The sequence below is a fragment of the Callospermophilus lateralis genome, chromosome 13 (genome assembly GCF_048772815.1).
Source record: "Callospermophilus lateralis isolate mCalLat2 chromosome 13, mCalLat2.hap1, whole genome shotgun sequence".
NCBI lineage: Eukaryota > Metazoa > Chordata > Mammalia > Rodentia > Sciuridae > Callospermophilus > Callospermophilus lateralis.
In genome coordinates this window covers 30,175,360-30,189,140 of record NC_135317.1, presented here as the reverse complement: position 1 = coordinate 30,189,140, position 13,781 = coordinate 30,175,360, and the positions used below count along the sequence as shown (strand labels likewise).

General features: G+C 37.3%; 2 protein-coding genes across 20 annotated transcripts in view; one reads left to right on the top strand and one right to left on the bottom strand.

Moving 5' to 3' along the window:
* Pdss1 (decaprenyl diphosphate synthase subunit 1) overlaps positions 1 to 11,143 on the top strand; it is a 35,442-nt gene extending 24,299 nt beyond the window's left edge. For 2 of the 4 annotated variants that reach the window (XM_076872800.1, XM_076872803.1), the window contains 4 exons: positions 1,406 to 1,486; positions 1,623 to 1,736; positions 7,363 to 7,443; positions 10,682 to 11,143. In XM_076872800.1, the coding sequence (XP_076728915.1) occupies positions 1,406 to 1,486; positions 1,623 to 1,736; positions 7,363 to 7,443; positions 10,682 to 10,822 (417 nt within the window). In that variant the 3' untranslated portion in view covers positions 10,823 to 11,143. The other 2 variants (XM_076872801.1, XM_076872802.1) reach the window with 2 other exon arrangements.
* A 275-nt stretch (positions 11,144 to 11,418) lies between these two features.
* Positions 11,419 to 13,781, bottom strand: part of Abi1 (abl interactor 1) — a 99,632-nt gene continuing 97,269 nt past the window's right edge. For all 16 annotated transcript variants that reach the window (XM_076872784.1, XM_076872788.1, XM_076872785.1 and 13 more), the window contains one exon: positions 11,419 to 13,026. In XM_076872784.1, coding sequence (XP_076728899.1) covers positions 12,851 to 13,026 — 176 coding nt within the window. In that variant the 3' untranslated portion in view covers positions 11,419 to 12,850. The remainder of the gene's footprint in view (positions 13,027 to 13,781) is intronic.

Here is a 13,781-nt window from a genome sequence, read left to right as displayed (position 1 = left end):
ACTTTAAAAAGCAGAAGTGAGTGGACCCTGCCCAGGCTCCTGGTTCTGGATCCAGTGGATAAGGGGAATGAGGGGAAGATTAAACACAGATTGAGTTCTAACCAGATGCCAGGCAAAATTACTGAGGGCTTAGGTGCAACATCACATTTACTTCTCAGCACCCCTGTGAGGGGTGCTTTCAATGCCTACATTTTACAGAGAAGGGAACTGAAACACAGAAAGCTTAAATAGTATGCCATGGTCACATGTTTGTGGTAAGGGGCACAAATCAAACCCTGCTGACAAACTGCAGAGAGTGCTCCACTGTACCATGCTGATGCCTGAGCAAAATGGGTTCTCAAGCAGAGAGGTAGGGACTAAAGGTTGGGGACCGGATTATTTATCACCAGTATCATTACATGAAGACCTCCATCTGACTTTCTCATTGAGAGTCAATGTAGACATTTCTTCTCCGGTGAAGCAAAATGGGCACCCCCTTCCCTCTTTGTATTTTTACCCAGTCTTTGTTTTCTGAAAATGTGGCCAGGCCTGCTTAGCATGCTTATTAACAGAGCAGTGGGAAGTGCACTCAAGTGGCCGGCTAGTTATCTTTTGAGTATTAAAAAAAGACTTTTGAAGCCTTTTTTCTCCCCCCACTAACAAGGGGATAAAACACTTGTTACACAATCATATTAGTTTTTTGCAAGAGAAATATAGGAAGAGTAGAACCAAGGACCATCCTTCTGATAATGAAAGAATAGAATCTGAATGTCTGAAGCACAAGGCTTGAGACTGTTGCAGACAGAGCAAGAAACAACTGCATTCAGAAGTAAGTGGAATCACCAAAATTTATTAAAAGAGTACAGATGGGGAAATACACATCATGTGTATGATTAGATGAGATATCTCGCCCTAAAATGAAGGGTAATCTTAGAGGTTCTTAAAGCCAACAGTATATTGGGCCAGTGTGCTGAGTGCTGGAAGCCAGTATTTCACATAATGGAATCTGTTTCTTTTTCATGTCACAAAGGTTTACTTAGACTAATGGCAGAACTGTCTCCTAATAGCTCAGTTTTTCCCAGGCAATGAGAAAGACTTTATTCTGTTGCAAAGAAGGGGGGAAGGGAAGGTTGTTTTCTTAGTATTTAAGTAAACCAGAGGGTGGGCTAGCTCAGTGATAAGAGTGGTTGCTTAGCATGCATAAGGTCCAGGGTTCTATCCCTAGCACCATAAAAAAGGGGGGATAAGAAAAAAAGAGGACATTTATTTTCTACCTGTTTTGTATACTTTTGGGATCAGTATCTCCTGGTTCTACATAATCTAGCCTCACAACCTCTTATTTAAGAGAATTTCCATCTGACTCTTTGATCTAGGGTTTGGCCTTGTTTCTGGATGCCAGCAGCTTATCTAAGAATCTCTGTTTCAGGTCTCTGTCCTAGGATGCCCTGACCCAATGGTGCATGAGATTGCCTATCAATATGGAAAAAATGTGGGAATAGCTTTTCAGGTTGGTGTGTTTCTTATTTAAAAGAATGGTAGTGTGTGGGGACAGCTAGTACTCTCCCCCCAGTGTAAAATCCCTACAGAGCAGCAGTGATGTGGGCACTGTGTTGCCGTTTACATTGCCTTTTTCTTTTCTCTAGCTCATCGATGATGTATTGGATTTCACCTCTTGTTCTGATCAGATGGGCAAACCAACATCTGCTGATCTGAAACTTGGGTTGGCCACTGGCCCAGTCTTGTTTGCTTGTCAGCAGGTAAGTTTTACAAACTCCCTTTGATACACTGTTATGTAGCTTTACAGAGCAATGTCTCTGGTCACATCTGATGGAAATGCTGAGATAAGGAGTAGCTAAGGAGACAGGAAAGGGACCACAGATCTGGGTTTGATCCTGGTTTCGGGACTGAGATGCTGGAGCCAGTCATTTCTACTTCTAAGCCTTATCTGTAAAATATAAAAGATTACACACTTCTTCCCCAGGTTGTTACGAGGATTAACTGAGAGAATGCTTACTATCTTGTAAATTGTTAAGTACCATAGGCATTTTATTTATTGTAATATTAGGATTTATTTCATATATTGGGCACTGGCTAGGTACTGGTTCTCACATCTTGATCATAGACTGGACTTCGGGTGTGCCTCAGGGCCCATTAAAAAGGCACAGGAAACGTCAAGGGCCTGTAAGCCTGAGAAATTCTTCAGTTCCAGAAGTTTAATAGGTCTGTTCACTGCTATGAGGCATCAGAGCCTCAGCCTTTGCCTCAGAATGTCAAGAAGTCAATAAAATCCACTAGAATCACAGTTCCTTCTTTCTCCAGATTGAAGGACTGTCAAGGAAGTAAATAAAGCTGTCTTCATATTCTCCTTAATACGGATGAAAGATGCTGCTGTGACTAGCAAGGCAAGACATTTCCACCAGGAACCCAAGTGGTGGCACTGCTTTTGGCTGTGCCAAGTGTTAACTGAAATAAGTGGGGCACTGGTTAGTGCTTGGACCATTTTTTAAATAGATTTTCACTTAGAGGCATTGGGTATTTAGCAAAGCAATAAGGTATTCATCACCATGTCATTAAATACTAGCTTTTTGATTTAAAATTTTTAAAAGTAAATCATGTCTTCTGTAGAACTCGTTGATTCCATTTTGATCTAGAGAGGAGCGATCATCTTGCAGCTATTATTTAGTAGAGATGCTGCCAGGGTAATTCAATCCCAGGGGAGGCTGATATCCTGGGTGCCTGATCAGGTTGCCTTGGGCAACAGCAGTCAATCAAAGAATAAAGGCTGTGAACAGAGATGTTGGGGCACTTGGTTAAAAACACCTTTATTACCAGGCTCCATCCTCTTGAAAAAATTTGAGGCTGAAGTGAGAAGTATGCTATAAACGGGTCCTTTCTCTCACTGAGACTAACCAGCTTCAAACTCAGGGAGATTATTAATATGTATGCCAAATTCTGCCAAAAATTTATAAAGCTCCCTTTGACACATTAAAGCAGGAGTGAGGAACATTTCCTGTTTTGCCATAATCCCACACAAAAAATAAAGTACTCATTAGCCGTGTGAATGTAAGGGTATGCCTGAGATTAGAAAAAATTAGTCATTGGCTACCAGGACTGGTACAACTACATACAGTCTCCTCAGACAGTGGCTGGTAAACATGGGTGAAGAAGGACACGGCAGAAGTAGGCTGACGCAGCTAGTTTGGCAAAGATTCAGTTGGGCCCTGAGATTATCAAGATAACTAAGAGCAAGCCTTTCCTTGAAAAAAGCCTCCAATCTGCTACATTGTGGTTGCTATATTTTTAGAAATCTCAACAATTACAAATACTTTTCATAATCCCCATCATACTAACAGTTGAGTTCAACTTAAACCTTAAGATGACTGGTTCAAGAAAAGACTGGCCTTTTCTGGTTGTTTCTCTGTGAACACATTTCAAAAGAAATTAATTTCCTCTACACAAAGGAGTAATGGCTAATTTTGCCTTTAGATATAATGGTGCAAAGTGGGGATTTTGAATGAACTCCTCCTACATATTGATCTGTCTATAATGTGTGATAAAAAATAGTGGGTTTGGTGGGGGTTAGGGGTGAGGAAAAGGAACAAACAAAAAGTTTTGAAGCCCCAAACCGTGATTTTATGTGTGTCTCAGTGGGAAATCCCAGGGTCATGAGGCATCCACTCACTGTCACCAGACAGCACTTTCCTCATCTGCCCATAGGGCAGTGGGGAAAGAGAGTTAAAAAGGCACATTGTAGCCTTAGAAAAGGGAACACATGATGAAGCCAAGAAGGAAGTAACTCTGCATAAGACTCATTTCATAAATAGATTGGTTTTTGTCTGGTGGTACAAGGGCCAGAAGTTAGTCAAATGTATATTCATAGTTAGTTAAACATGTAATTGTTTTCAAATAAAACAGCAAGGTTAGGCTCTACTAATGGATTACAGTGTCAAAAAGGGATTCTTAGCAAGAAATTTGTCAGAAAAATTATGGGAGCCAGGCCCAGTGGCACATCCTGTTGGCACATCCCAGTGGTTTAGGAGGCTGAGCGAGGAGGATCGCAAGTTCAAAGCCAGCCTCAATAAGACCCTGTCTCAAAATTTAAAAGGGCTGGGGATGTGGCTCAGTGGTTAAGCACTCCTGGGTTCAATTCCCAGTACTCCCACCTTCCCCCCAAATTTATCATTTTTAAATTTTGGTTAAAACAAGTTTCAAACATAACATGAGGAAGTACAGTATCTTCATTTAATGAAAATGCATTCTTTTTAGTTTATAAAGGACTCTTTCATACATTGTATCTAATCTCACAACTCCTCTTTGTGGTAGATATGATGATGTCTGTTCTACAAATAAGAAACTGACGCTCAAGCCTGGCCAAAATCAAACATCTGGTCAAAGGCACAAAAGGCAATTGAACACGGCCAAGTTTTCCAGGACCAGCATTCATTTTACTACATTGTGAAATATTATTGCCACTGATATGTTGACAGAAGTTATTACCTGATGAGTTTGTGTAATACTCAATAGTCTCCCCACAGAGCAGATAACCAGTGTGCCTGGCATTGAAAATGCAATGATAATGCTCTGAAGGCTGCTTTTTCTTATTCGTGATTAACATGCCCATTTAGTAGAGTAGTTCTAAGGTGTTTGTAATCCTTCTCCATAGGTAGGTGAGTTTTTGTTTGTAGATTAGTCTTTGACCTTAACCATTTACAAACATCTGCGGAGTCTCATTGGTGTAGCACAAGCAATATTGGGCAACTGCCTTTTTAAGGCATGCTGGGTTATCTTGAAATTAGAATTTGCTGGATTCTGCAGTTGTCAGAAAATCCCTGAGTTTGAGATTCTAATATTCTTGACATCTCTCTAAAGGTGTTTTCTGATAAGAGTTGATACAAGGGATTTAACTATTTTAGAAGGTTGTAGTTCAGTGGTAGTGCCCTCTTCTGGCACATGCAAGGCTCTGGTTTTCAGCACCACAAAAATAAAAAAAAAAAAAAACTTTCAGTATTACTGGACAGGTCCCAGTGATTACAGTGTGCTTCCTTATTTATGTGTGTATATGTTGTCTTTAAGAACAAAAACCTTGGGCTGGGGTTGTAGCTCAGTGGTAGAGCGCTTGCCTAGCATGTGTGAGACATTGGGTTCGATTCTCAGTACCACATATAAATAAATACAATAAAGGTCCATTGACAACTATTTAAAAAAAGAACAAAAACCTAGTTAAATTTCTTAAGTATATATTGATTGGACCCTCATCTTCAGAAATAAAATGGAAGTATTTTCTTCAGTAAGACTACATAAATTTGCAAGATCTTTTTTACAACTTTCTTTTATTCTGTTTCTCTTACTTGATGTCACCTAAATGTCAGCATGTAGCTGTACTTCCAGCTGGCACCACCATCCCCTGCACCAGCTGCACAGGCTTTTGCTGTTTTGGTGACTAGTTGGTGCCTTGGAGTTACCCAAGTTCTGTTTGGTTAAGCACTCCAGTTTACTGATCACCTTTGTAGGTTCATTTATGGGCAGATTTCACAGTTGAACTCTTGACTCATCCACAGGTTTTCCTACTCTTAAAAACAGCCTAAGCAAACAAAAATTTTCTTATGTTTTCATTAAATCTGCAGACAGGCAGCTATTCTTCCTTTTTCTCATTTCATCTCCACACACACACTTTAAGGGGGATGGTGAGTAGTGCCTCAAAGAAGTTTGATATTTGCATGTTAAAACAAAGGAAGGGTACAGTCACACTCAATGCAGATATTTTTAGTATAAAAAAAAGCATCAGAGAAACCACCAATCAGCACATTTTACCACTTGCTGATGTTGCAGATAAACTTTATACACTGTAAACCAGGTAAATTTACTGGAAGCCCAGACAGCATCACAATCAATATTATAAAGATAAAGCATTCTAGCTGCCCAGTTTTGGGATGTGCTATTAAAGAATGTAAACAAATGCCTGCCTCATTTGGCTTTTTACAACTAATATTGAGGCTTTCCTGAATTGTTTCCAGTAAAGCTTAAATTATTTTATTTTTAAAAGATAAATAACTAAGGCAAAATTATTGGTTTTAAGAACTAGCCAGTTGCTGGCTCCTTAGTTTCTAGAAGCATATTAGCAGCCTCTACATGTTTAGAACTTTGTTCTAACGCAAAATCTTCCTCGTGTGTCATCATTTGGTTGAGTTTTTTTCTATGTGTGCCCTTTTTCCTTCTAGGATTACTAATACCAGGATGATGGTTGCAGGACAATTTATTTCATCCTTCAGGTTCACTGCCAGGGAAAAACTGGCAACTGCTGTAAGCACTGATGTGTCTAAGACCAAACATACCTTACCTCTTATTCCATGGAACGACAGACTGTTAGAAATCAAGGATTTCAGATCACAAGACAGATGAGCAAGCCAAGATAGGAGATTAAGGAACAAATTCAGCTGTGGCACCTGGTGGCAGACCAGGACTGGTGTTTAGGAAGTGATTTTTTCTCCTGGTTTCATTATTCCTGGAGGCAATTCTCCAAAATAACTGCTAAGTACTATAGAATACAGTTTATATCTTCGGAATCTTTTGTGCCTCCCTGCTTTTTTCCTCTAATTACCATCAGCTTTATTCTGACCTTTTTCATAGTTCACTACAGTTACCTGATTAAGATCTAATTATTAAGGTTCTCAACCTGGGCTGCACATTAAACATGCTTAGGCCTAAGCTAAACCCTAAGCCAATAGACTGAATGAAAATCTTTGGGAGTGGGATTCAGGCAATGGTATTTTAACTTCCCCCAAAGATTCCAATATGCAGTCAGCACTGAGCACTACTGCTCAGAGCCACTCCACACACTGCTTAGGGCAGAGTTCGATACCCTCTGCTCAGAAACCTCAGCAGCTTTCATTTCCACTTAGTTGAGTATTAGAATGCCTAATTCCTACTCTCATCCTAGGCCAGTGCTTCTCAAAATGTCAGCATCAACCAGCAGCATTAGTTAGCATCATCTGGAAATTTGTCAGAAATGCATGTTCAGGCTCTACGCTACTGAATTGGAAACTGGGGGCCACAACAGGCAGTACAGGTGATTCTGCTGCAGTCTGAAGTTTCAGAATCATCTGAGAAGTCAATGAAATTTTTAGAGATGTACTTTGTTGCTTCTGCCTCTCACTCAACAGTAGACTAAGGACCAATGGCTGTTCCTCACCTGTGTACCAACATAGTTCCTGGGCATGGACATGTCCCCTCCTTGTTCAGCTTCTTTAATGCTACAACTTACTGCTTCCCTATATCACAGAATTTGATCACCTTTGTTTTTTATTATTTCCTGTTGTTACAAACGAGTGTTAGAACACTTGATTGTTCAAGAACAACAAATACATTTTCTTTCTTTATGGTTAGTTCCCAGAAATGAATGCAATGATAATGAGACGGTTCAGTTTGCCAGGAGATGTGGACAGAGCTCGACAGTACGTATTACAGGTAAGATTATTTTTACAAGGAAAAAGGCAGCAGCAAATTAAATGTGGCACAGCTCTGCACTGAACAAATCATGTAACACTAATGAAAAGTTACATTTCAGATACAAGACCAAGTTTAAGTTTTGATTTAATAGAAACTGGGAAGGAAACGCTTGTTGTTCATTATTTTCATCTTTCTCCTATAATACTGCTCGAATATTTTAATTGGTCACAGGTTCAGCGTGCACATTAAGTTTTTACAAGTTACCCAAGTAATTCTACTGTGCAGTCATGGTTGAACCCTGTTGGTTGAAAACCACTCTTCCCCACATCTGTCACACTGCGGTGCTCCAAGATATCCAGACTAGCCTCCAACCTAGTCCAAACCCTCATCCTTCTACAGCTAGACTACAGTAATCTACTCACAAATGGTCCATGCTATATAGTTGTTGGGGAGGGGTGATTAAAGAAATAGTCATTTAAAAAATTTTTAATTGGGCTGGGGCTGTGGCTCAGCGGTAGCGCACTTGCCTAGCATGTGTGAGGCACTGGGTTCGATTCTCAGCACCACATAAAATAAATAAAGGACTATCAACAACTAAAAAAAAAAAAAAAATTTAAATTTTAAAAATAAAAAATTTTAATCAACACAGGCAAACTTTAGACTTATGTTTTCTTTTAAAGTAAGAAACATTTAACTGTGTTCAGGGGCTAGAGGCCTGTTTCAAATACACTGCCATATATCTTCGGCATTATTCTGTAGAAACCAGATCTTTTTGCATATTTTCAGTTTGGATGACTGTCTTTTGAGAATGAGCTTTGCAAATTCAATCATTTGGAGGCCACAGACCTAGTAAAAGAGGTAGAGTAAGCAAACAATTACTAAAAAAAAAAAGTGGTCTGAAGTTCAAATTACTACCTCTCAGATTTTTAAATGTCCAAAACCCTTCCAAAAAGGATATATTTCTCTTTAACTAATGCATAATAATGTTATATTCTACAATTTGCGAAGAGGGTGGTTTGGCAGTTATATAAAAACTCAGTATAAGAGGGAGCTATAGCTGATAAACAAACCTGAGAGTGGTTCTGGCTTCAGAAATATTATAGTCACCCCTTCTCCCTGGGACACTGGATATAAGACACCCTGCCCCAATCCCAGATATGCAAAAGCCCCTTATTTAAAAAAAAAAAAAAAAAAAAAAAAGGCAGCTTTCACATATAACGTATACATTCTTTCATATACTTACTTATAACGTATACATTCTTTCATATACTTACTTAAGTCATCTCTAGATGATTTATAGTACCTACTTCTATAATGTAAATGATATGTGTATAGTTTTTATACCACAGAGACTGGCTCTCACTGACTTGCTTAGCACCTTACTTTTGCTGAGGCTGGCTTTGAACTCACAATCCTCCTGCCTCAACCTCCCAAACTGCTGGGGTTACATGCGTGTACCACCATGCCCTACTTGCTGTGCCTTTTTATACAGAAGCCTGCCTGCTTTTTCTTGGTGAAGCATTCCTAACCAGAAATGCACTTAGACAAAACTCCACAGGAATGTTCTCTAAGCAAATTGCCCAAAGGCCTCAATTATAATTCCCTCTACACTCAGAGAGCTTCTATACTCACTCCTTCATTAAATATGAATAGACAACTCAGAATTACTGAGTTGATTAAATCTTGCTAAGCCAGAAAGACCAAGATGAATAGAAATAAAGACTCAGGAAAAATATAAATAGGATGACCCAAAAAGTACCTCATTTATAAAACAAAAAAAGCAAAAGATACTTTAAAAATGAGTTAGAACAAGCTCTAAGAAATTTAAAATGATTTTGGAAAACTCCAAAAGAAGGGTTGCAGTATAATACTAAGGAAATCTTCCAAAATCTAACAGTTACAGGAAAAGAAAATTAGTATGATTATCTAGCAAACATTTCAGGAAGAGAATCAAATAACAAAGAAGTGTTCTACAAAAGGAACAGTTATCAAAACTGGCTTAGTCAACAGAAAAAAATAGTGATGAAGAAACATTTCACACCTACCTAGACTCAGTTAATTCATCTGTTAAATCTTAAGGCAAACTAAAGTCATCACATGTAAGGACACAAAAGTTGACTTCCCATTCACACTTTTCTGGGTAGGTCATTTGCATCTGGCAAGGCTTCTATACAAAAAGGCACAGCAAACTGAAATGTGTCATACTTTGAGCAACTGGTAGAGAAAATCAGGCCTTTCAATCATGATGTTAGGAATACTTAAGTGGAAAAGGGATTATTAAGACGGAAATAAAATTAGTCATGACTTAATTTCACAGTAAATATTTTTGCATCATAGAAATAGTATTTTAATTGTGTCCAGCTTTTAGAAAGCACCAACAGTAAAAAGAGTAAACCTCTGTCTGAAGTGCAGTGATATAGTTAGAGAAGACAGGAACACTGGTATCCTCAAAGGTGACCAACAGAAGTAAACAGCAATATAATGACCAAATTAGGAGACACTGTATGTGTGGGCCAAATGCCTGTCTTTCTTAACAGAAAGGTAACAAAAATTGGTAATCAAGAAATGAGAGTATTGACAGATTGATGTCTCACTCTGGAGGGTGCCTGAATTCTCACTTGAATATATATTCCTTGCTTCATCCCAGAGGCATCTCTCGACATTGCCCCCATTCTCATTTTTTAAAAAAATCATTTATTTCTTACTGGGGATTTAACCACTGAGCCACATCCCCAGCCATTTTTTATATTTTCTTTAGAGACAGGGTCTCACTGAGTTGGCGAGGTTTGCTAAATTGCTAAGGCTGGCTTTAAAGTTGCAATCCTCCTGCCTCAGCCTCCTAAAGCTGCTGGGATTACAGGCTTGTGCCACCTGCCCATCTCTCCTTAAACTTTTTTTTCATTTAAAATTCTATGTCTAGGTATCTTATATGGGTAAGACACTTAAAAAACCTCTATTAAGTAAGTAAAAAAAAGGAAGAAATAAATGGCTACTTGATATTAATGAGCCAGTCACTTTGCTAATAGACTAAAAATGTGCTCCAATCTGAGAAAAAATCTAAAAGAAGTAAGCAGAGCAACCTAGAATTATGAGTTGAAGAGAGAAAAAATGAGAAATTTAATTTGGCTATTAACTATGACTGATCCTTGGTTCATCTGACCTCAAAAGTATGTTTTAATTCATCATAGTAGAAACCTAAGACCTGATCCAGTCAATGACATCTGTTCTCCTTTTCTGTTTTGTTGCATATCTGTAGAGTGATGGTGTGCAACAAACAACCTACCTCGCCCAGCGGTACTGCCATGAAGCAGTAAGAGAGATCAGTAAACTTCGACCATCCCCAGAAAGAGATGCCCTCATTCAACTTTCAGAAATTGTGCTTACAAGAGATAAATGACAACTCTTTCTGTTCTACCTGGCAGCTATTTTACCAGACTGTGCCTAAAGAATTTTGTGGAATATACTTTGTTTGCTTCATATGCAAATAACCAAAAATCGTTTTAAAAAATAATTCTGATCTTATTGATGGGTATTTTTTTTATTGGCAAAGTTTTTCAGAAATCTTTTTAAATGTAATTAATTTAACTGCCTGAATCTGTCATAGAGTCCTTTAAATTCTAACTGAGGTATCTTAATGGTTATTTGTGGTATTGTTTACACTGTTATTATCCACATGTGAAGCCATTACACAAATAAATAATCAATGTTAAAATTCAAACGGTTTGTCTTGTTTCACCATAGGAGTAGAGGTCAGAAAATTGTGAAGTCAGCTCTGAAATCCACATTATTTATATTTTAACAGTATCCAAAATTTCATATAGGAGAATGGTTTATTATAAAAGACTGTACATAAAATTTAGACAACAGGTATTATACAAATTAAGAGAACATTCCACTTGAAAAAAGTAAAGTAGAAGGTAGCTAGTTGGTCACTGATGATACTTTGTTTGAAATTAACAAAGGCAAAATGCATATGAAAGAGTCACATTGAATTGGTAGTAATAATGGTCTTTAATTTTCAGAAATAAAATGTTTTGCACTAGTCTCACCATTCACTATGCTGTTAAGTCTGTAACGCCCAGTACATAACTGTAATTTGAAATTCAAATAAATCCTCAATACACAGAAACCCACACTGAGTGCTCTACTTTAATATTCTAAGCAATACAGAATTATACACAAGATAAGAAACCTTCCTTTAAATTAAGAGGAGACACACAAAGTGCATGTGTTGCATTTCAATACAAATCTGTTGGTTAAGTATCTCTCTGTTCACTGATTAATACATGACCCATCTTCTTTCCCAATTATTTTAAAATGTTATGCTTCTAGTGCCAGGTAATGGAATAGTGCCTATTCACAAATTAATCGCATATACTTTTACAATATGTAAAAGATACTTATAATTTCCTTTCATTGAACCAGTGTACTAGAATAGTCCACTGTAAAACTGAAGGACTAATATGGCAATCTTTAAGACTTTTACCTATAGAAGGATGTGCACACTTTGACACATTTTCTTAGATTCAAAAGTTACTTTTAAAAAAGTAATTCAGTAGATTGACTTGTAAATAATCATCTCAGATTTTAAATCTGCAAACATCCGTCACATTACCATTGGGACAGACTGAGATAAGGCTAAAAATTTTTTTCCAAGTTAATATGTTGAGAAAATAGAACCATAATTCTGCAATAAATTGGTTTTGTATTTTTTTAAAGCAAACCAGTGAAGAAAAGGACAAAAACCTTTGGTTCACTTATGTATTTATGAATGGAAAAAATTTATAATGCAAATTCACTCATTAAAAAACTTAGGTACAAATTACAACATTACAGATAACCCCTTTTGTTTTGTTTCACATATAGACCTTAGAGACCCACCTAGAATAAGTGTACTAGGTAAGTATTACACAAATTGGAAGCATCTTGGAATTTTTAAGTACATTTCAATACATAAATTTTATGCATGCTTTAAACTTTTTAAAAATGAAAATCTAAACAAAAAGTATGACCAGCACCAGCATTTAAGTTTTCTGATTTTAATATTAGTTTGACATAGTATTATTAGTAACCATGCTGCACTGAAACATGTAATGGTACAATCTGAATCATGATTTGTTAAATATACCCCGATTCCCCAGAATATTTACGCTGGTCATAAAATTAACATTATGTAAGTAAGTACATAAGCATAATCAATTATAGACAGCCTCTTGTATAAACTGCTGTTTAGCAATACAAAAACTGCCTCAAAGATTTATGCTTACAGGTAGACATTCAAATATACCAATAAAACAGCATGTCCTGAAAATATGGGCACATTTTAAAACATATTAAGACAATTCTGTTAACCATAAGAGTCCCACAGTATGACTGAATAATAAGAACCTACTTTAAAAGAAAAAAAAAAGGAAAAAAGAAATAATTAATCAGCATAGTGCATGATTGATTCAACGTAGTTCCCAGGGAAGAGACCAGTCACTCGATTGCAGACTCCTTCATACCAGCCATCATCATTCTTCTTTATAACATAAATGATTGCACCCTCCATAAATGACAGCTCATCATCCTTGTCTTTTGTATAATCATATATTGCAACAACTATGGAGAAAACAGATGCAATACCACATAAGTATACTGCACCCAACATTTAGCTTGAATTTTGTTTGCTACATTATAGACTTACTTGGCATCAAACTATTTTTATGAAGATTTTAAATTGTGATATGTATCAGTACAGATATACCCAAGTGCCTATATCAATGACTTCATCTTGAAGCCAAACTGACAATCTGATTAGATTAAAGAAGATAACAGGTTCTACCATCTCTTACTCAGGAGGCTGAGCAGAAGGATCAAAAAAGTTCGAGGTCAGCCTCAGCAACTTGGTAAGACTCTGTCTCAAAAACTAAAAAAAAGCTGGGTCCATGATGCACGCCTGTAATCATAGCCACTCAGGAGGCTGAGGCAGGAAGATCACAAGTTCAAAGCCAGGCTCAGCAAAAACAAAGCGCTAAGCAACTCAATGAGACCCTGTCTCTAAAAACTAAATTAAAAAAAAAAAAAAAATAGGGCTTGGAATGTGGTTCAAGTGGTTGAGTGCCCCAGAGTTCAATCCCTGGTATGTATGTATGTATGTATGTATGAATGAATAAATATAAATATATAAATAAAATAGAAATGAATGAATGAATGGAATGGAATGTAGATCAAGTGGTAAAGCACCTCTGCGTTCAGGCCCAGTGCTAGAGCAAAAAAAAAAAAAGGAAGAAAATCTCTGAATTTTCGGATTCAGTATTTTAATTCATCCATTCAAAGTATCTATCAAGTCCCTACACCACATGCAAAGAACCATT